The following is a 23,937-nucleotide window of genomic DNA, read 5'->3' as shown; positions in this document are numbered from 1 at the left end:
GCGGTTTTCTTGAAACAGCGCCACACCTATCCATAGGTTGTGTCTACTATTGCAGCTCAGCTCCATTAAAATGGAGTGGAGCTGCAATACCATCCTCAACCTGTGGCCAGATGTGGCGCTGTTTCAAGAAGAAAGCAGCCTTGTTTTTCTTACCCTGGACTACCACTTTAAGCTGGGGCTACATGGCAACTTCAGCTGCAACTCAGGTTGCACGTCTAAGGACGGATACGCTGCGTAAAAATTACCTGGAACCCGCAGGACATTCCGTCGGAAAATTGCACCACACCGTGGTACGATTTTTCAGACGGAAATTCCGATGCGGTAGAAAGGCGTTCGCTCCGGCCTCCCTGGATGACGTTTCAGGCCATGTGACACTGCAGCCAGGATGCCGGACTGCAGGAATAAGGAGGGCGTTGTGGGTATGTTTTTTTTTTTTTTTTACTGCGTACATTGCAGTAATTAAAGTGAATGTGTCCGTGTTGTCACCATCAAAGTCGACATGTCGCCCTGCGCCTGATTTGCATAAAACCGAGAAAATCCGAATTTATTTATTTTTAACATTTTTGTTAGAGATGATGCAAAACGCGTCAGCTTACCAAGATCTTGTGTCCTGCAGGTCTTGTGCACAGCGGCCGGGGTGGGTGACGGGCCATAATACGCCCCGTATCCGCGAGCGTGGTATGAGGAGAACCGGAGCGCGGCTGCGGGGCCACAATTTACGTAGAAATGATGTACAATACAAAGCTCAGCAAGTGATCAGGAAACCAGTATTTATAATTTCTGTACAAAACCAGCTGCAAACGCTGCAGTCCTTATATATAGATTTATATATACACTCGCGCACGTTAAAAACGGAATTAAATAGTCGTTTTTTCTTGTTAGTTTTTGCTTTCAAAAAGTTTCATAAAAGTTCAGAGAATTTTCGGCATCCGGAAAAAATAAAAGAAACAATTCTCACAATGTCCATGAAATATCCCACGGTGGCGATGAACTAAATCGCGTGTATTTACAGTAACGTCCATGTGCTTCCTCGTAGCTTCATTCGTAACTATACGTTCTGGGTTGTCGATCTAAAACCGACCGTAGATGCAAAAAATTCCAGCCAATCAAATGAGGTCTTCAGTTACGAGCTTTCGCCTAATTGGCATAATGGCTCAATAGATGTTTTTTAAGTTCATGGAAAAGCTGGGTGACACCAATATGGCTGCCGCTACAACTTAGCACCCGCCTTTCCAAGTGTCCTGGATGTCAAATCTGCCCTTCTTCCCAATATCATTCCATAGTTGTTTTTCTGTCAGAAACAGCGCCACACCTGTTCACAGGTTGTATGTGGTATTGCAGCTTAGCTTTATTAAAGTGAATGGGGCTGAGCTGCAATACAGTATCACGCACAACCTGTAGACAGGTGTGGCACGGTCTTTTAAGAAAGCAGCCATGTTTTTCTAATCCTGTACAACCCCTTTAAGTCACTCCTGATTAAAAAGGAATTTTCCAAAGCAGACAACCCTTTTAAATATAAGGGTCTGTGAACATTAAGATGGTCTCAGAGGACCCCAGCGATCAGCTGTAATCTGTGGAGGAACCTAGTAACACATTTTTATTCCCCTGCAGCACCCCCACAGGAGAAATGAAGTATTACACAGTTGCCATTAAAAATCTTAAGCTATGCAATGCACAGACATGCCAGGTCCACAACAGGGTAAATTTGTACCCAGTATTATTTAAATGTTACAGGGGAGAAATGATCAATAATTGGAGCCCACTTCTGTCAGAAACACGTCCACGCGCCAATTTTCGCTGGCAATATCTACACGTCCACGGTCGGCTTCAGAGGGCAGATGTAAGATGAACCATGATTTTCAGGCAATAAACACGGAGTTGGCCAATCTCATGTGAAGGCTGGGAGTGAATGAGACGTCTGCAAAATAAAGCCATACCCCAGGTGATACAGATCACTGACACAGAGCTTCTTAAGAGAAGTAAATGACCATACGTTCAAGCAACCAATAGAGAATTCGTTAAGGATTAGATCATCATGGCTGCTGCGCCACACCTGTCCACAGGTTGTGTGCGGTATTGCAGCTCAGCCCTATGTCACTAAGGCAAAGCTGCAATACCAAACACAACCTGTAAACAGGTGTGGCACTGTTTTCTAATCCTGGACCACCCCCTGTATGGCCCCCATGCACACGGCCGTGCCCGTAACCAGAACGCACCATTGAGGGCATGCTCCCATATAAAGTATGAGAGCATGGTCTTTTGCGGTACACTTCTACGGCCCAGACACCTTCCCGCAAATATACGGGAAGGTATTCGTGGTCAAGAGAAGTGAATGGGTCCGCAATTACGGATGATTTTTACGGTCATGTGCATGGGGCCTAAAATACGCTCAATCTTTGTAATATGTAAAACACCACAATTCGAACAGCAAATGTTGATGATGACTGTGCGTCCATGACTAAAGACATTTTGATGTATTGTTTCTTCGTCCATAGTTTCCCCCATTTAAACGAACATGGCAGCTCGCGTAGCTCTGCCCCTCAACATCAGAGTGCCCAAACTGATGTGCGCAATATATAACAAAGTTTGAACGCATTTTGTGTTGGGGTCAATAAAATTTAGATGAGCATAAGATGTTTAATTTCTGTTGGGATATGTAGTAATCTAAAAACCACTCACTAGGCCTCAAGTGAAACATAGGCCTCGTTGCCCATAGCAACCAATCAGAGCACAGCTTTCAGTGTACAAACTGCAGTGAAAAGATGAAGGCTGAACTCTTATTGGTTCACCAAGAAAAGGAAGCTGAACCATTGGTTTCTATGGGCAACAAGACTGCTGTATTTCTAAAGTACTTCTTGTACACCAGACCAATTACGGTGCATCTTTACATACAGTGCGGCCATTGTAATTTTGTATACAAGAGTGAGGTAAAAAAAACTTCCTAGACGTTTTTTTTTTGGGCTGGTGAAAACAATACCGCAATGGTCGGCAACCTGTGACTCTCCAGCTGATGTGAAACTACAACTCCCAGCATGGAGCTGGTGGCAGTCAGCGCACGCTAGGAGTCGTAGATTCCCGAAAGCTGGAAAGCCATAGGTTGCCAACCAATGCCCTACGCGAAGGCCAAAGCATCACAGGACAAATTATTTGGAAAATCGTAATGCTTAATATTTAGGATAAAATTCCTTTAATCTGGCATCAGTGAGAGAGGAGGAGTGCCGGATTATCAAATATTTTGGATCAGATTATAGTTCATAAAACGGACTTTAAAGGGTTAACCGGGACTATTCGAGCAGGGCAGGGGGTAAAATAATAAATAACCAGATACTCACGCTGAGGCGCCGCTCTCCACCGGTCCGGAACCTCCTAGAGCCGTCAAGTGCCGGTTCAGCCAATCAGTAGCCTCGGTGGTTATGCTGCCATGAACGGCATGTGACCGCAATCGTAGAGAATGGGGCTCCAGCGCTGGTGTGGGGGGACACTGCTAGTTTATTATTTCTCACCCTTCCTTACTGCCGACGTTGAAAAGTCCCGGCTAACCCCTTTCAGAAAAGACCAAATTAACACGAAGTCTGGTTAGATTTGACTCCGTCAGCTTGTCCACTATTTTTGACAAGAATAGCGCGGTCAAAAAACTAGAACATCGACGAACCCCCATTAAAATCAGTATTAGCCGCTATCCGTCTAGCCTTTGTCTCTTATAAAACGAAACCATGCCACTAATGTGAACAGAGTCTGAGGGATGATTGACATGAGCAGATTTCTGCCAACAACGATTGATAATATGAGTCGATTGGCACTCGTTTAAGGGCCGATGTAATATCCGCCATGTAATACCACAATTCTAAATTATATACATATATTTTTTACCATGACATGTCTCCTATTATTCACTCCCAGCCTCCACCTCTTTTGGGGTAAAACCTGCGGGCGGTGAGGGCAGCCATTTCGGAATTTCTTCCAATAGATTTAGATCTCAGCCCGATAACATATTAAGAATTTTTTTTTTCTTGATCATTTTTGTAAAAAAAAAACAAACAAAAAACTGATTCCTCCGAAACGTGCAGATCCTGAAGTTGTGCCAGGATAATTTTTCACGTTTTTTTTTTTTTACACCACGGACTTCCTGTCGACTACAATGTCTTGATCGTAGATTTCCTCCAATGCCCTAAAAGCAAAAAGAATTAAAAATAATAAAAAAAAATACTGTGCTCATAAGTGAAAATTGTTCATCCGTCCCGTGTTATAAAGTCGGTGGGCGTCACGCCACAACACAAGTGGGAGGGCAGAGAACTTTCCAAGCATTTGGCTGCCACTCATGGGGGTATCCAGAGGCTCCGCCAGCCGTGTCCTCCATTGTGGTCTCGAAGTCCATGACGTATTTTCCATGGCAGCTACGCGTGCTCAATATTGAGTGAAGGTTTACACGGCGACCTCTCGTCCGTGGTGATGTCATCATGTATGATAACTGTGTCGTCATCTCCGAGCCGTTGGCTGGTGAAGTTATTCATCTCCAAGAGGCCACTGGGTTCTACCACCACATTGGAGCTGGAGTGACAAGCGATGGGATACTGAGGAATGGTCTGAAAGATGATAGAAAAGAAACTGTATTATACCCGTCATGGCAGCCACACAACTCATACTAATAAACCAGGCGGTCTGTGGTCCCACTGCTCCTCAATACTACCTGAAGTCTTATTACATGGAACATAATAACTGGTATATAATTATTATTAATGTACTGATCACATATTCTTATACATAGGGGGCAGTATTATAGTAGTTATATTCTTGTATATAGGGGCAGTATTATAGTAGTTATATTCTTGTATATAGGGGGCAGTATTATAGTAGTTATATTCTTGTATATAGGAGCAGTATTATAGTAGTTATATTCTTGTATATAGGAGCAGTATTATAGTAGTTATATTCTTGTATATAGGGGCAGTATTATAGTAGTTATATTCTTGTATATAGGGGGCAGTATTATAGTAGTTATATTCTTGTATATAGGGGGCAGTATTATAGTAGTTATATTCTTGTATATAGGAGCAGTATTATAGTAGTTATATTCTTGTATATAGGGGGCAGTATTATAGCAGTTATATTCTTGTATATAGGAGGCAGTATTATATGAGTTATATTCTTGTATATAGGGGCAGTATTATAGTAGTTATATTCTTGTATATAGGAGCAGTATTATAGTAGTTATATTCTTGTATATAGGGGCAGTATTATAGTAGTTATATTCTTGTATATAGGAGTAGTATTATAGTAGTTATATTCTTGTATATGGGGGGCAGTATTATAGTAGTTATATTCTTGTATACAGGAGCGGTATTATAGTAGTTATATTCTTGTATATAGGGAGCAGTATTATAGTAGTTATATTCTTGTATATAGGGGGCAGTATTATAGTAGTTATATTCTTGTATATAGGAGCAGTATTATAGTAGTTATATTCTTGTATATAGGGGCAGTATTATAGTAGTTATATTCTTGTATATAGTGGCAGTATTATAGTAGTTATATTCTAGTACATAGGGGCAGTATTATAGTAGTTATATTCTTGTATATAGGAGCAGTGTTATATTAGTTATATTCTTGTATATAGGGGCAGTATTATAGTAGTTATATTCTTGTATATAGGGGGCAGTATTATAGTAGTTATATTCTTGTATATAGGGGCAGTATTATAGTAGTTATATTCTTGTATATAGGGGCAGTATTATAGTAGTTATATTCTTGTATACAGGAGCGGTATTATAGTAGTTATATTCTTGTATATAGGGAGCAGTATTATAGTAGTTATATTCTTGTATATAGGGGGCAGTATTATAGTAGTTATATTCTTGTATATAGGAGCAGTATTATAGTAGTTATATTCTTGTATATAGGGGGCAGTATTATAGTAGTTATATTCTTGTATATAGGGGGCAGTATTATAGTAGTTATATTCTTGTATATAGGAGCAGTATTATAGTAGTTATATTCTTGTATATAGGGGGCAGTATTATAGTAGTTATATTCTTGTATACAGGAGCGGTATTATAGTAGTTATATTCTTGTATATAGGGAGCAGTATTATAGTAGTTATATTCTTGTATATAGGGGGCAGTATTATAGTAGTTATATTCTTGTATATAGGAGCAGTATTATAGTAGTTATATTCTTGTATATAGGGGGCAGTATTATAGTAGTTATATTCTTGTATATAGAGGCAGTATTATAGTAGTTATATTCTTGTATATAGGGGCAGTATTATAGTAGTTATATTCTTGTATATAGGAGCAGTATTATAGTAGTTATATTCTTGTATATAGGGGCAGTATTATAGTAGTTATATTCTTATATATAGGAGCAGTATTATAGTAGTTATATTCTTGTATATAGGGGCAGTATTATAGTAGTTATATTCTTGTATATAGGAGCAGTATTATAGTAGTTATATTCTTGTATATAGGGGCAGTATTATAGTAGTTATATTCTTGTATATAAGGGCAGTATTATAGTAGTTATATTCTTGTATATAGGAGCAGTATTATAGTAGTTATATTCTTGTATATAGGGAGCAGTATTATAGTAGTTATATTCTTGTATATAGGGGTAGTATAATAGTAGTTATATTCTTGTATATAGGGGCAGTATTATAGTAGTTATATTCCTGTATATAGGAGGCAGTATTATAGTAGTTATATTCCTGTATATAGGAGGCAGTATTATAGTAGTTATATTCTTGTATATAGGAGCAGTATTATAGTAGTTATATTCTTGTATATGGGGCAGTATTATAGTAGTTATATTCTTGTATATAGGGGGCAGTATTATAGTAGTTATATTCTTGTACATGAGGCAGTATTATAGTAGTTATATTCTTGTATATAGGAGCAGTATTATAGTAGTTATATTCTTGTATATAGGGGCAGTATTATAGTAGTTATATTCTTGTATATAGGAGCAGTATTATAGTAGTTATATTCTTGTATATGGGGCAGTATTATAGTAGTTATATTCTTGTATATAGGGGGCAGTATTATAGTAGTTATATTCTTGTATATAGGAGGCAGTATTATAGTAGTTATATTCTTGTATATAGGGGCAGTATTATAGTAGTTATATTCTTGTATATAGGGGCAGTATTATAGTAGTTATATTCTTGTATATAGGGGCAGTATTATAGTAGTTATATTCTTATATATAGGGGCAGTATTATAGTAGTTATATTCTTGTATATAGGGGCAGTAGTATAGTAGTTATATTATTGTATATAGGAGGCAGTATTATAGTAGTTATATTCTTGTATATAGGGGCAGTATTATAGTAGTTATATTCTTGTATATAGGGGCAGTATTATAGTAGATATATTCTTGCATATTGGGGCATTATAGTAGTTATATTCTTGTATATAGGAGGCAGTATTATAGTAGTTATATTCCTGTATATAGGAGCAGTATTATAGTAGTTATATTCTTGTATATAGGGGCAGTATTATAGTCGTTATATTCTTGTATATAGGGGCAGTATTATAGTAGTTATATTCTTGTATATAGGAGGCAGTATTATAGTAGTTATATTCTTGTACATAGGGGGCAGTATTATAGTAGTTATATTCTTGTATATAGGGGGCAGTATTATAGTAGTTATATTCTTGTATATAGGGGCAGTATTATAGTAGTTATATTCTTGTATATAGGGGCAGTATTATAGTAGTTATATTCTTGTATATAGGGGGCAGTATTATAGTAGTTATATTCTTGTATATAGGGGCAGTATTATAGTAGTTATAGTCTTGTATATAGGGGCAGTATTATAGTAGTTATATTCTTGTATATAGGAGCAGTATTATAGTAGTTATATTCTTGTATATAGGAGCAGTATTATAGTAGTTATATTCTTGTATATAGGGAGCAGTATTATAGTAGTTATATTCTTGTATATAGAGGCAGTATTATATTCTTGTATATAGGGGCAGTATTATAGTAGTTATATTCTGGTATATAGGGGCAGTATTATAGTAGTTATATTCTTGTTAATAGGGGACAGTATTATAGTAGTTATATTCTTGTATATAGGAGCAGTATTACAGTAGTTATATTGTATATAGGGGACAGTATTATAGTAGTTATATTCTTGTATATAGGAGCAGTATTATAGTAATTATATTCCTGTATATATGAGCAGTATTATAGTAGTTATATTCTTGTATATAGGAGCAGTATTATAGTAGTTATATTCTTGTATATAGGGGCAGTATTATAGTAGTTATATTCTTGTATATAGGAGCAGTGTTATAGTAGTTATATTCTTGTATATAGGGAGCAGTGTTATAGTAGTTATATTCTTGTATATAGGGGGCAGTATTATAGTAATTATATTCCTGTATATATTAGCAGTATTATAGTAGTTATATTCTTGTATATATTAGCAGTATTATAGTAGTTATATTCTTGTATATAGGAGCAGTATTATAGTAGTTATATTCTTGTATATAGGGGCAGTATTATAGTAGTTATATTCTTGTATATAGGGGACAGTATTATAGTAGTTATATTCTTGTATATAGGGGCAGTACTATAGTAGTTATATTCTTGTATATAGGGGGCAGTATTATAGTAGTTATATTCTTGTATATAGGGGCAGTATTATAGTAGTTATATTCTTGTATATAGGGGGCAGTATTATAGTAGTTATATTCTTGTATATAGGAGCAGTATTATAGTAGTTATATTCTTGTATATAGGAGGCAGTATTATAGTAGTTATATTCTTGTATATAGGAGCAGTATTATAGTAGTTATATTCTTGTATATAGGAGGCAGTATTATAGTAGTTATATTCTTGTATATAGGGGCAGTATTATAGTAGTTATATTCTTGTATATAGGGGGCAGTACTATAGTAGTTATATTCTTGTATATAGGGGGCAGTATTATAGTAGTTATATTCTTGTATATAGGGGCAGTATTATAGTAGTTATATTCTTGTATATAGGGGGCAGTATTATAGTAGTTATATTCTTGTATATAGGGGGCAGTATTATATGGCTTTTCTAGACAGGTTTTCAGTGATTAGGAAGTGTCAAGCGTTTATAACTCTATAATGTCAGCTGGGATCGAGCAGGGGATTACCTGTATAATAATTTCAGAAGGCATTTCTTCCGTTCTCTTTGGAGTCAGCGGTATATTCTGGATCTGAATGATCTGACTGGCCACAGGGACATCTACTTTCCTGGTAAGCGGAGGCGGCGGTGGTAATGGTACAGGTAGCGCGGTGGAAGCGGTTGCTGTAATAATAGGGGCTGGGAAGCATTTAGGAGGTGGTGGTACTGTGGTAGTCACTGCACTTGGTATAGATATCCTCTGCACCTGCGGTGGTATGGCCGCCTCAGTTAACACCGGCATAGGTTTAATAATAGGCGTAACTTTACATAGGTTATCCACAATCATGGGTTCCACGTTCGTATCTATATTGGCTTCCATCATGGACATCTTCAGTATATCCGCAACAGTGGCCTTGTCTGCCATGGACATGCTGGGGAGGAGGCTGGCCATGGCAGGAGTGAGCTTTGGTAGGCATTCGCTTAGAGATGCCTTCGTAACAGTGGGCGGCTGATGTCCCTCAAACGTGATCCTCGTAACAGAAGAACCCTGTGATACAATCGGCTGCGGCACCGGGAAAAGAGAAATACCATCATCATGTATGAATGACATCACATACAAGAAAAAAAACACTTTACTAATAAAAGACCATAATTAACTTTAACCCCTTAATGACCAGGACTGAGAAGGCCTGAATGAGCAGCTATATTTTTCGGCTTTTCAGCAGCCATAACTTTTTTTTTTTTTTTTTCATGGACGTGGCTGGATGACGCCTTGTTTTATGCGGATGAAATAGTATTTTTTTTTCCCCGCAGTTTGGGGGGCAGAAAAAAAAATAATAAACACTTATTTTTACGGCGTGAATACAGGAAAAAGCGATTCTCGGCATCGTTTTTCTTGTTTATTTTTCACCCAGTTCACGTTTCACGCTAAGTAACCGGTTAATAACCTGAAGAATTAATTGATGGTCGTGTAGATACCTGCACGTATTATATTTATGTAGAGGCAATAAAATATATTTGATGTAAAACAATGACACTTTTTTTTGGGACATTTTATTTATTTTTTTATTTTTGTTAATGCCATTAACCCCTTCAGGACGCAGCCGGTTTTTTCAAATCTGACATGTGTCACTTTATGTGGTAATAACGTTGGAATGCTTTTACCCATCCAAGCGATTCTGAGAATGTTTTCTCGTGACATGTTGTACTTTATGGTAGTGGAAAAATTTGGTCGATAAATTAAATATTTATTCGTGAAAAACACCAAAATTTAGAGAAAATTTGCAAAAATTTGCATTTTTCTAAATGTAAATGTATCTGCTTGTAAGAGAGGCCGTTATACCACACAAAATAGTCACTAATTAACATCCCCCATATGTCTACTTTAGATTGGCATCGTTTTTTGAACAGTCTTTTATTTTTCTATGACCTCACAAGGCTTAGAACTTTAGCCGCAATTTCTACCATTTTCAAGAAAATTTCAAAAGGCTATTTTTACAGGGGCCAGTTCAGGTGTGAAGTGGCTTTGAGGTCCTTATATATTAGAAACCGCCAATAAATCACCCCATTATAAAAACTGCACCCCTCAAAGTATTCAAAACAGCATTCAGAAAGTTTAACCCTTTAGACGTTTCACAGGAAAGAAGGCAAAGATGAGGGGAAATTTACAAAATTTATTTTTCTTTTTGCCAAAATTCATTTGTGATAAAAAAAATTGTGTAACACAGAAGGTTTTACCAGAGAAGCGCAACTCAATATTTATTGCCCAGATTCTGCAGTTTTTAGGACTATCCCACATATGGCCCTAGTGTGGTAATGGACTGAAGCACCGGCCTCAGAAGCAAAGGAGCACCTAGAGGATTTTGGGGCCTCCTTTTTATTAGGCACCATGTCCGGTTTGAACAGGTCTTGTGGTGCCAAAACAGTGGAAATCCCCCATTTTGGAAACTAGACCCCTCAAGGAATTTATCTAGGATTATAGTTAGCACTTTGACCGCACAGATATTTTGCTATATTTATTGGAGGTAGGCCTCATGCACACAAACGTATTTTTTTCCTTCCGTAAATACTGCCGTAAATACGTGTCCTTGGTCACCCGTATTTACAGGCACGTTTTCGCTGCAAAATTGCACTGCACTATCCGGCAGCCCCTTCTCTCTATCAGTGCAGGATAGAGAGAAGGGACAGCACTTTCCGTAGTAAAAGAATTTCATACTTACCGGCCGTTGTCTTGGTGACGCGTCCCTCTTTCGCCACCCAGCCCGACCTCCCTGGATGACACGGCAGTCCATGTGACCGCTGCAGCCTGTGATTGGCCTGTGATTGGCTGCAGCCTGTGCTTGGCCTGTGATTGGCTGCAGCCTGTGATTGGCCTGTGATTGGCTGCAGCCGTCACTTAGACTGAAACGTCATCCTGGGAAGCCGGACTGGAGGAAGAAGCAGGGAGTTCTCGGTAAGTATGAACTTATATTTTTTTTTACAGGTTGATGTATATTGGGATCGGTAGTCACTGTCCCGGGTGCAGAAACAGTTACTGTCGATCGCTTAACTCTTTCAGCACCCTGGACAGTGACTATTTACTGACATCGCCTAGCAACGCTCCTGTAATTACGGGAGCCCCATTGACTTCTATGGGCTGCCTGTGCCGTAATTACGGCCTGAAATAGGACATGTTCTATATTTTTCAACGGACCGGGCACCTTCCCGTAAGCATACAGTGAGGTACCCGTGGCCAATAGAAGTCTATGAGCCCATAATTACGGCCCGTGATTACGGGCGTTTTTACGTTCGTGTGCATGGGGCCTTAGTCTGTGTAAATGAAAATCTACTTTTTTTATGAAAAACATAGAAAGTTTTAATATTAAAAAGGAATAAAGAAGAAAATGCACACCAACATTTGTAAACCATCTTCTCCCGATTACGGCAATACCCTATATGTGGTAATAAACTGCTGTTTGGACCCACGGCAGCGCTCAGAATGGAGGGAGTGGTGTGAGGGCTTATATTTGGCAGGACGAGCTGTCGTTTTTATTGGTAACACTTTTTGATCACTTTTTATTACATTTTATTTAGAGCTTTGGTGACCAAAAAACAGTGATTGGGCGTTTTAAATTCTTTATTTTTTGCGGTGTTCACCGTGCGCTATAAATGCCAATTTTACTTTATTCTGCGGGTCGATACGATTACGGCGATACCAGATGTATATAGGGGTTTTTTATGTTTTGCAGCGTTTGCGCAATAAAATCACTTCTTTATAAAATAATTTCTTTTCTGTGTCGCCGTATTCTGAGAGCCGTAACTTTTTTATTTTTCAGTCAAAAAACAAGCCCTTACACCGCTTTTTGGTGGGACGGGTTGTAGTTTTTATTGGTACTATTTTCGGGTACATGCGACTTTTTGATCACTTTTTATTCTATATTTTGGGAGGGGTGGTGACCAAAAAAAATAGCGATTCTGGAATTGTTTTTAGTTTTTTTTTTTTTTGCGGCGTTCACTGTGCGGTAAAAATAAATCGTTTTATAGATTGGGTGGTTACGAACGTGGTGATACCAAATGTGTACTGTTTAACGGTTTAATTTTTTTCTTTTTTTGACCTGCAGCTTTGATCGCAGCTAGAATACATTACACTACCTAGGTAGTGTAACGTATTCCAACTGTCAGTGTGACGTCACAGTCACTCTGACAGTTAGTGTACGAGGACCAGCCAGAGGCTGATCCTGATAGGCTTCCGTACATGGCAGACACGGAGGCCATTACTTGGTCTCCGGTCGCCACGCTAGCCATCTGCAAACCTCACGATTTCATTGTGAGGTCTGCCGATGTGCTAGAAACCCGTAAAATGCGGCGATTGCAATCGATCACCGCAATTAAGGGGTTAACTGCCTAAATAAGCCGCTGATCGGCACACAGTGGAGTGTCAGCTGTCAGTGTGCACCGGGAGGCCAGCTGTCCCTATCGCCGACAGTGTACACCGGGAACTGCGCAGTAACTGTGCGTCCCCGTGCGCTGAGACACTGGCCACCCGGACGTACAGTTGCGTCGCGGTGCGCCTAGGGGTTAAGGCATAAACTTTACTTCCAACTTTATTATTTACTTATAATGTATTGGTATACTCTGCATGCGAAGACATCATACTGTGTCACTATGACACAGGCTTCTGCTAGGGTAAGGCCACGGAGAGCGGCCCTGTCACGGTCGCAACCCGACTAACAACCGCGCCGGCACCATGTTCGGTGCGGCTGTCAAACAGCCTGTTAGTGGCCGCACGTTAACGCGGTTAAACCGTCCCTTTATCTGCAAAATCGTGCGGCCATGAAATAATACACCCTTTATGGCTGCACGATTTTTCAGATTACAACAACTTACCCCCTATTCGTTCTCTATGGCAGCGCCGGAATAAGCCCAACACTGCACTCAGCTATCTCCGGCGCTCCCATAGAGAATGAATGGAGCGGCAGTGCGCAGGAGCGTGTAACCGGAATACCCCATAACAAGGTATTTGACAGCCGCGACTACATACTGCCAGTTGTTGTTGGCCACGTTGCGACCGTATCGGGGCCGCTCCGTGTGGCCTTACCCTTAGGGCACAATATGTGCTACCCTAACAGAAAGCAAACTGAACATACAGCCATGGGGTCCTTTCTAGGTCCCCAGGGCTGACTGCAGACGGATTCCCCATTCATTTGAACACGTCACCGGATTTCCGTTGACGAGATCAACGAGGGGAGCTCCCTTTGATCATGCCGTGGTCACCGATCGCAGCGATCAAAGAGTTAAACAGCTGGGGTTGGAATGCTTTCCGACCCCAGCTGTATTCAGCAGGCTGCTCTAATATCAAGAGCTGTAAGTTACAGCTCCTGCTTAGAGGATGAGCGCTCATAGGATTGCTGCAGGCCAAGCAACTGCACCGCCTGCCATCAGAAGACGGTGGGCGGTCGTTAAGGAGTTGGACAACTTTATAAAGCAGTTTTCTTCTGGATGACACACCAGCACTCTCAGTCCCAGCTGCTAATTACTTTGTAAATGTATTACTTATCCCGTACTGATCCTGAGTTACATCCAGTATTATACTCCAGAGCTGCGCTCACTATTCTGCTGGAGGAGTCACTGTGTACATACATTACATTACTTATCCTGCACTGATCCGGAGTTACATCCAGTATTATACTCCAGAGCTGTAGTCACTATTCTGCTGGTGGGGTCACTGTGTACATACATTACATTACTTATCCTGTACTGATCCTGAGTTACATCCTGTATTATACTCCAGAGCTGCACTCACTATTCTGCTGGTGGAGTCACTGTGTACATACATTACATTACTTATCCTGTACTGATCCTGAGTTACATCCTGTATTATACTCCAGAGCTGCACTCACTATTCTGCTGGTGGAGTCACTGCGTACATACATTACATTACTTATCCTGTACTGATCCTGAGTTATATCCTGTATTATACTCCAGAGCTGCACTCACTATTCTGCCGGTGGAGTCAATGTGTACATACATTACATTACTTATCCTCTACTGATCCTGAGTTACATCCTGTATTATACTCCAGAGCTGTACTCACTATTCTGCTGGTGGGGTCACTGTGTACATACATTACATTACTTATCCTGTACTGATCCGGAGTTACATCCTGTATTATACTCCAGAGCTGCACTCACTATTCTGCTGGTGGAGTCACTGTGTACATACATTACATTACTTATCCTGTACTGATCCTGAGTTATATCCTGTATTATACTCCAGAGCTGCACTCACTATTCTGCTGGTGGAGTCACTGTGTACATACATTACATTACTTATCCTGTACTGATCCTGAGTTACATCCTGTATTATACTCCAGAGCTGCACTCACTATTCTGCTGGTGGAGTCACTGTGTATATACATTACATTACTTATCCTGTACTGATCCTGAGTTACATCCTGTATTATACTCCAGAGCTGCACTCACTATTCTGCTGGTGGAGTCACTGTGTACATACATTACATTACTTATCCTGTACTGATCCTGAGTTACATCCTGTATTATACTCCAGAGCTGCACTCACTATTCTGCTGGTGGAGTCACTGTGTACATACATTACATTACTTATCCTGTACTGATCCTGAGTTACATCCTGTATTATACTCCAGAGCTGCACTCACTATTCTGCTGGTGGAGTCACTGTGTACATACATTACTTATCCTGTACTGATCCTGAGTAACATCCTGCATTATACTCCAGAGCAGCACTCACTATTCTGCTTGTTGCTATCAGAAGCAGTCAAGAAGCGCGTTGTCAGACACCCACTACCAGCTTAGCCGAACTTCGATAATGCAGGAAGACAACAGATTACTGTACACTTCATTACAAATCACCAGAGGAAATCTATGCAGAATCTGAACCAGCAGGAAATGCTGGATGTTAGCTCTGGAGTATAATTGCAGCTGTAAATCAATATTAAACACAACATAAGTGATGCAATGTATTTACAAAGTGGCTCAACATTTTAGTTAGAATACCCTACACGCATTTCTCATTCAGGACCCTCCACTATTAGCTGGAAAGGCTACAACGACTTTAAAAGAGAAAAAAAAAACCTGCAATGCTTAATTTCTCCTGTGGAGGCACTGTTGGGAAATTACACCGAGGTCCTACTTAAATTCAAAGCGTAGTGCCCCTTTAATGAATCTACATATAATAAGCAATGGGTGATATAGATACCAGAAAAACAAAATACTTTCCGTCATGGTTACCTGGCTTACAGAATGCTTCTCCGATGAGATTGGGATGTGCACTGGGGTCTGGGACAGCTGGGACTGCATGTAGATCTTCTGCTGACCTTGAAGCTGCTGGAGTTTCGGCAGCTGCTGGGTGGTCTTCACGGCCAGCACCTGTACTACAGTCTGTTGCGGCTGAGACATTAATGATGGGATGTGCCTCTCTTTGACCAGCATGTGGCGCTGCGTGTGCTGCTGGAGGTGCTCATGTTGCAGGGGGGTGATCTTCTGCTGTCTAATAGACAGCTGGGCCGTCTGCTGAATCTTGTGCTGAAACTGCTCTGGCTGCAGCTGGATGATCTGCTTCTGCTTGGTCTGCAGCGACTGTACTGTCTTCACTTGGAGGTGCGCCCCCTCCTGGTGCAGATGAATCTGTTTTTGCCTTTGAGCCAGGGCGGATCTGTAGAAGAGACCGGTCTGAGGGTCCAACGTGTCCATTTCTTCCACTTCACCCTCTTCCGTCACGGTCTCTTCTGTTCTCTTGAATGCAGTGTGGCTGCTCAGCGCCTGTGTGATGATATGAAGTGTAAGCAAATTATAGTCATACACTCGGATATACATATACCAGAGCCGTGCCCTAAAATCTGCACAGTATTTCACTTGTGAGAGCAGAGGTTTGTGCTCCAGAGCTGCTCTTCCTACTGGAGACAGGAAATTACAAATATAGTCAGCCATTTTGGAGGCACATCTGGTCACCGGGTCACCGAAGTAAACACTCAGCCTTCCATTTTCTCTCCTCATACCCAATTCCCTTTCTCCGTGTCTTTTACATCTAGTCAGACCCTTGTATATTTATTAAAACAGGCCCAAGAGGAAAGGACTAGAAAAGGAATGTCCACATGACAGTCCACACTGGGAGCTAGTAGTACAAATTCCCCATCATGTAACTCTGCTACCTGTCAACTGAAGAGTCATCCACCACTGGGAAAAGTGTTCCTCCGTCGTGTCGAATTCCCAGATGACTTTCTGGTGGATGAGTTTTCTGTTGACAGGTAGCAGAGTTACGTGACAGGGAAAAATAATTCCCCGTCAACAGAAAAATCATCCACCAGAGGAAAAAGGGTTTCCCCATGGAAGAGTGCAAGAAAACATCACCTGGTAATTAGACAGGAAGGGAAAATAAGTCCCCATTATATAACTCTGCTACTTGTCAACTGAAGGTCATCCACCAGAGGGCGTCTTCCTCTTGAGTTTTGTCATTCTCAGCCTCTTGGTGTCCCCTGCCGTAATCAGCGCGCCCTACCCCTCTGCCGTCACTCACAAAATGGTGCTGCACGGTGGTCGGCAATTTGAAGACGCCCCGTTGTAGCTTGTGGCCAGAAATAGGGAGGCGGGGTGAGTGTGGTCACTAGGAGGGAGAGGGCCCCTTCCACGCATTAACAGCAGCTGTGAGTCAGTCAGGTTCCTTGCCTGACTCACCTAGCTAGAATTATGGGAAGTGCTCCCTCCTGTGGCCAACATAGGAAAACATTACAAATTATTATTTCATTTTTTATATTTCCTACCATGGGAAGAAAAAAAAATAAATACACACCCAAAAAAACAATAAAAATAAGGAACTCAATAGGAAAAAAAACCAGAAAATAAAATTGTGAGATTCCCTTTAAGAGGTATAAATATCCGTTTGCAACAGGTCAGAATCTAGTCTAGCTTTAATATTTTAACGACAGATCACCAGTGCGAGCGAGGAATAATGCCTGCTCAATACGCTTGTACCCCCCTCCCCCCTTTGATCTGGTTCTCACGTAGCGTAAACGCTGCAGAATTTACCGTAGCAGCAAAGTGGATGAGATTGTGAAGATCTCCCGGCTGCGGAACAAAAAAACCGCAGCCAAGGCGTTAACTGAGCTGCGGTGCGGCATTTAAATCCACCACGTGTCAATTTACGCTGCGTTTTCGTTGCCTTTTCTGTTGCGTTTTTTTCCATTGAATTCAATAGGGATGCAAAACCCGCAACAGAGAGCCGAGCGTTACCACTTCCGCTTCTTCCTCCAGCCCGGCCTCCAGGGATGACGTTTGATGTGACCAGCGTCACCCAGGGAGGCCGGTCTGAACGTCAAAGGAGGGACGCGTTACCATGACAACGGCCGAGATAAGTAAGAACATTTTGGTTTTTTTTCTAATTCCGCCCGAAAAACGGCACCGCAACGTCCAGGTTGGATTACGTTGTGTCGTTTTGCGCAGTGTATCCGACCCGTGGGAATCCGGCCGCAGACTTCCTTGAAACTAGAAGAAACGCTGCGATTGACTAGATTGTCACGCTAAAGAACTACTAGGCAATGAGTGGAAGACATTGTAAGGAAGAGAAGGTAAACAATGGATCTTTGCTGAGCCATAACAGGGTTATTCCATAATCTCCGATCATTTTATATGGTGACCTGTCCTGGTGGTGACTCGGGAGAAGTCCTATCATTGATCCTAATAAACTACTTACCCCCCGCTGCCCCAGTTCTAATATCCCAGCACCGACATACAGCCGGGACCCCCATGGACATATCCCCCAGTAACGGCGGGCCGATCTCTAGTGAACATACCTGATGCATGATGTGCGTGATGGCCCCACTGGAAGAAACGGGCAGCGATTTGACCACCACCGACGTCTGTGCTGCACTCTGGGACTGGGAGACGTGCTGGAGCAGAGTGCGGGAGGACTGGGAGGTCTGCAGCTGGTGGTGCTGGGACGGGTGACTGACCTGGAGGAGAGAAGTGAGAGGGATGTCCCCAGAACTTACAGTCGTGGTAGTAGCCATGGGTCTGGTTTTACCTGCAAAAATGAAAGAATCAGTGTATCAAAAGTCTCCAATTTTATCATTTTCCATATCTCTGCTTGCTGTCAGTGAATAGGAGCATTCTAATTTACTTCCAGAGCCTGACAAAATGTACAGATCTCATCCTTAATCTTATACTAAAAAAACAAAATCTTTAGTCTAACCCCCAACGAGAGGTCAAATTGCGGCTTTTTTTGGCCACGAATTTCACAAAGACCTGCAAGTTGACAGCACAGTGTGAACAGACCCTTACAAGGAGAAAAATACACTATTACCTATATACAGGGAAGTCAAACAGGACCGTCAATTGTAGAGTGGAAATGTACGCATCTCTTATTTAAATATTTAGTTCCCATAATGCCTCATGTTTTTGGAAAGCCGATATCTCCATGACACCTATTTTCCCACGCCAGGAGTTAACAGGTACGAGCTGCACCAATGTAGAAACCAAACAATGATCACAAAGTCTTCACTGTGTGACCTGGGTGACGGATCATTGCTCATTTTGGACTGGAGTTTCCCTTGAAGGATGATAATCTGGGAAAGAACTCCTCAACTATTCCAATAAGTAATGTAAAGAGAAACAGAAATCCCCGGGACTCATGTCATTATATTATTCGTTACTTATTAAATCCGGAATGAAGAAACAGAGGACGTTCCTGTGGTCGTCCCCCTCCGATTACATGTGTGAGGTCACAGAATTACTGGAACTGGGCAGGTTATATAGGAAGGATCACCACACGTATACATTGTACTCAGAATTACATTATACAGAGCAGTCTCCTGTGGATTCCTGGAATAAGAACAACGTCTTGTGGTTTAGTTAAAGGGGTTCTGCACTAATACACATTGCTGCCTGCAAATACCACAGAACATCTCATGTAGATACCTAGATCACAGGGTATGTCCACCATACTTTACATTACTTATCCTGTACTGATCCTGAGTTACATCCAGTATTATACTCCAGAGCTGCACTCACTATTCTGCTGGTGGAGTCACTGTGTACATACATTACATTACTTATCCTGTAGTGATCCGGAGTTACATCCAGTATTATACTCCAGAGCTGCACTCACTATTCTGCTGGTGGAGTCACTGTGTACATACATTACATTACTTATCCTGTAGTGATCCGGAGTTACATCCAGTATTATACTCCAGAGCTGCACTCACTATTCTGCTGGTGGAGTCACTGTGTACATACATTACATTACTTATCCTGCACTGATCCTGAGTTATATCCTGTATTATACTCCAGAGCTGCACTCACTATTCTGCTGGTGGAGTCACTGTGTACATACATTACATTACTTATCCTGTAGTGATCCGGAGTTACATCCAGTATTATACTCCAGAGCTGCACTCACTATTCTGCTGGTGGAGTCACTGTGTACATACATTACTTCTCCGGTACTGATCCTGAGTTACATCCTGTATTATACTCCAGAGCTGCACTCACTATTCTGCTGGTGGAGTCACTGTGTACATACATTACATTACTTATCCTGTACTGATCCTGAGTTACATCCTGTATTATACTCCAGAGCTGCACTCACTATTCTGCTGGTGGAGTCACGGTGTACATACATTACTTATCCTGTACTGATCCTGAGTTACATCCTGTATTATACTCCAGAGCTGCACTCACTATTCTGCTGGTGAAGTCACTATGTACATACATTACATTACTAATCTTCTACTGATCCCGAGTTACATCCTGTATTATACTCCAGAGCTGCACTCACTATTCTGCTGGTGGAGTCACTGAGTACATACATTACATTACTTATCCTGTACTGATCCCGAGTTACATCCTGTATTATACTCCAGAGCTCCACTCACTATTCTGCTGGTGGAGTCACTGTGTACATACATTACATTATTTATCCTGCACTGATCCTGAGTTACATCCTGTATTATTCTCCAGAGCTGCACTCACTATTCTGCTGGTGGAGTCACTGTGTACATACATTACATTACTTATCCTGTACTGATCCTGAGTTACATCCTGTATTATACTCCAGAGCTGCATTCACTATTCTGCTGGTGGAGTCACTGTGTACATACATTACATTACTTATCCTGTACCGATCCTGAGTTACATCCTGTATTATACTCCAGAGCTGCACTCACTATTCTGCTGGTGGAGTCACTGTGTACATACGTTACTTATCCTGTACTGATCCCGAGTTACATCCTGTATTATTCTCCAGAGCTGCACTCACTATTCTGCTGGTGGAGTCACTGTGTACATACAGTGAAGGAAATAAGTATTTGATCCCTTGCTGATTTTGTAAGTTTGCCCACTGTCAAAGACATGAACAGTCTAGAATTTTTAGGCAATGTTAATTTTACCAGTGAGAGATAGATTATATATATAAAAAAAGAAAATCACATAGTCAAAATGATATATATTTATTTGCATTGTGCACAGAGAAATAAGTATGTGACCCCCTACCAACCATTAAGAGTTCAGCCTCCTCCAGACCAGTTACACGCTCCAAATCAACTTGGTGCCGGCATTATAGACAGCTCTTACATGGTCACCTGTATAAGAGACTCCTGTCCACAGACTCAATGAATCAGTCTGACTCTAACCTCTACAACATGGGCAAGACCAAAGAGCTTTCTAAGGATGTCAGGGACAAGATCATAGACCTGCACAAGGCTGGAATGGGCTACAAAACCATAAGTAAGACGCTGGGTGAGAAGGAGACAACTGTTGGTGCAATAGTAAGAAAATGGAAGACATACAAAATGACTGTCAATCAACATCGATCTGGGGCTCCATGCAAAATCTCACCTCGTGGGGTATCCTTGATCCTGAGGACGGTGAGAGCTCAGCCGAAAACTACACGGGGGGAACTTGTTAATGATCTCAAGGCAGCTGGGACCACAGTCACCAAGAAAACCATTGGTAACACAGTATGCCGTAATGGATTAAAATCCTGCAGTTGCCGCAAGGTCCCCCTGCTCAAGAAGGCACATGTACAGGCCCGTCTGAAGTTTGCAAATGAACATCTGGATGATTCTGAGAGTGATTGGGAGAAGGTGCTGTGGTCAGATGAGACTAAAACGTAGCTCTTTGGCATTAACTCAACTCGCCGTGTTTGGAGGAAGAGAAATGCTGCCTATGACCCAAAGAACATCGTCCCCACTGTCAAGCATGGAGGTGGAAACATTATGTTTTGGGGGTGTTTCTCTGCTAAGGGCACAGGACTACTTCACCGCATCAATGGGAGAATGGATGGAGCCATGTACCGTCAAATCCTGAGTGACAACCTCCTTCCCTCCACCAGGACATTAAAAATAGCTCGTGGCTGGGTCTTCCAGCACGACAATGACCCGAAACATAAAACCAAGGCAACAAAGGAGTGGCTCAAAAAGAAGCACATTAAGGTCATGGAGTGGCCTAGCCAGTCTCCAGACCTTAATCCCATCGAAAACTTATGGAGGGAGCTGAAGATCCGAGTTGCCAAGCGACAGCCTCGAATTCTTAATGATTTACAGATGATCTGCAAAGAGGAGTGGGCCAAAATTCCATCTAACATGTGTGCAAACCTCATCATCAACTACAAAAACCGTCTGACTGCTGTGCTTGCCAACAAGGGTTTTGCCACCAAGTATTAAGTCTTGTTTGCCAAAGGGATCAAATACTTATTTCTCTGTGCACAACGCAAATAAATATATATAATTTTGACAATGTGATTTTCAGTTTTTTTTTTATATAATCTCTCACTGGTAAAATTAACCTAGCCTAAAAATTCTAGACTGTTCATGTCTTTGACAGTGGGCAAACTTACAACATCAGCAAGGGATCAAATACTTATTTCCTTCACTGTGCATACATTACTTATTCTGTACTGATCCTGAGTTACATCCTGTATTATATTCCAGAGCTGCACTCACTATTCTGCTGGTGGAGTCACTGTGTACATACATTACATTACTTATCCTGTACTGATCCTGAGTTACATCCTGTATTATACTCCAGAGCTGCACTCACTATTCTGCTGGTGGAGTCACTGTGTACATACATTACTTATCCTGTACTGATCCTGAGTTACATCCTGTATTATATTCCAGAGCTGCACTCACTATTCTGCTGGTGCAGTCACTGTGTACATACATTACATTACTTATCCTGTACTGATCCTGAGTTACATCCTGTATTATACTCCAGAGCTGCACTCACTATTCTGCTGGTGGAGTCACTGTGTACATACATTATATTACTTATCCTGTACTGATCCCGAGTTACATCCTGTATTATACTCCAGAGCTGCACTCACTATTCTGCTGGTGGAGTCACTGTGTACATACATTACTTATCCTGTACTGATCCTGAGTTACATCCTGTATTATATTCCAGAGCTGCACTCACTATTCTGCTGGTGGAGTCACTGTGTACATACATTACATTACTTATCCTGTACTGATCCTGAGTTACATCCTGTATTATACTCCAGAGCTGCACTCACGATTTTGCTGGAGAGCGGTTACATAGACATTTGCTGCCAGGCTTCCCCACAGATCACAGCGGATATCAAGACCCTCTGTGATCAACTTATTTTCAGGGTACCCTACTAACAAAAAGAGATTGCCCAAAGTAGAGACACCCCCTTTAACGGAGCGGCTACACTTGTTTAGGGAACAGCATTTCTACTACACACTACATAACAAAAAGGGCAGGGAGGTGGTGACCAAGATCCAAAGACCCCAACAAGAGCCCTGACACACAGCAGCTGAAAAAACCCTAATGGTGACCAAAAAAATATTTAAAATATCGCCCACATGGATTTTAGAATATGGTAGGTGGTCCCCAGTGTGACGAGACCTCTGCCCATTATCTCACAAACAAATGAATGGAACTATTATAGGGAGGGGGATAAGGGGTCCGAGGACTAGCAGATGTCCCACCACTCAAGCCATTTGTTGGTGTGTGGGAGCCGTTCATCGTGCGTTGGTACGCAGCACCGACGCAGAACGATGGGCCCGTAGCTGCAGAACCTCACCCAGCTGAACGTACCTCCGCCATCTCCTACTGGGGCCGCGTCCTGGCATGATCAGCAGTTTCCCAGTAGCCGAAATCCACCGCAGAATTGGATACATTTGCGTAATAGAGAAAAAAGAGGGTGTGATGACGTGAGGACGGGCATGACCGGACTAAGGGGCAGCTCTGCCAAGCAGAAAACGTTCCTGATCTCCAATGGCAGACAACTAAGGGCGGCGAGGCCGCTTCTTCCAGGATTTCGATAAATGAGGTCCAACCTGACAACTTAATATTTACGGACGGCC

The 23,937-nt window shown here is 41.5% G+C and overlaps 1 protein-coding gene across 1 annotated transcript in view; it reads right to left on the bottom strand.

Annotated features, from left to right (window-relative positions):
* Positions 1 to 755: 755 nt before the first annotated feature.
* EMSY (EMSY transcriptional repressor, BRCA2 interacting) overlaps positions 756 to 23,937 on the bottom strand; it is a 52,626-nt gene continuing 29,444 nt past the window's right edge. The window contains exons 15-18 of the mRNA XM_075851347.1: positions 18,403 to 18,632; positions 15,845 to 16,375; positions 9,127 to 9,660; positions 756 to 4,583 (exon numbers count right to left, since the gene is read on the bottom strand). Of these exons, the coding sequence (XP_075707462.1) occupies positions 4,395 to 4,583; positions 9,127 to 9,660; positions 15,845 to 16,375; positions 18,403 to 18,632 (1,484 nt within the window). The 3' untranslated portion in view covers positions 756 to 4,394. The remainder of the gene's footprint in view (positions 4,584 to 9,126; positions 9,661 to 15,844; positions 16,376 to 18,402; positions 18,633 to 23,937) is intronic.

Source organism: Rhinoderma darwinii, chromosome 2, assembly GCF_050947455.1.
Source record: "Rhinoderma darwinii isolate aRhiDar2 chromosome 2, aRhiDar2.hap1, whole genome shotgun sequence".
NCBI classification, from domain to species: Eukaryota; Metazoa; Chordata; class Amphibia; order Anura; family Rhinodermatidae; genus Rhinoderma; species Rhinoderma darwinii.
The sequence above is the reverse complement of the archived record's forward strand: the minus strand, read 5'-3'. Positions and strand labels throughout refer to the sequence as shown.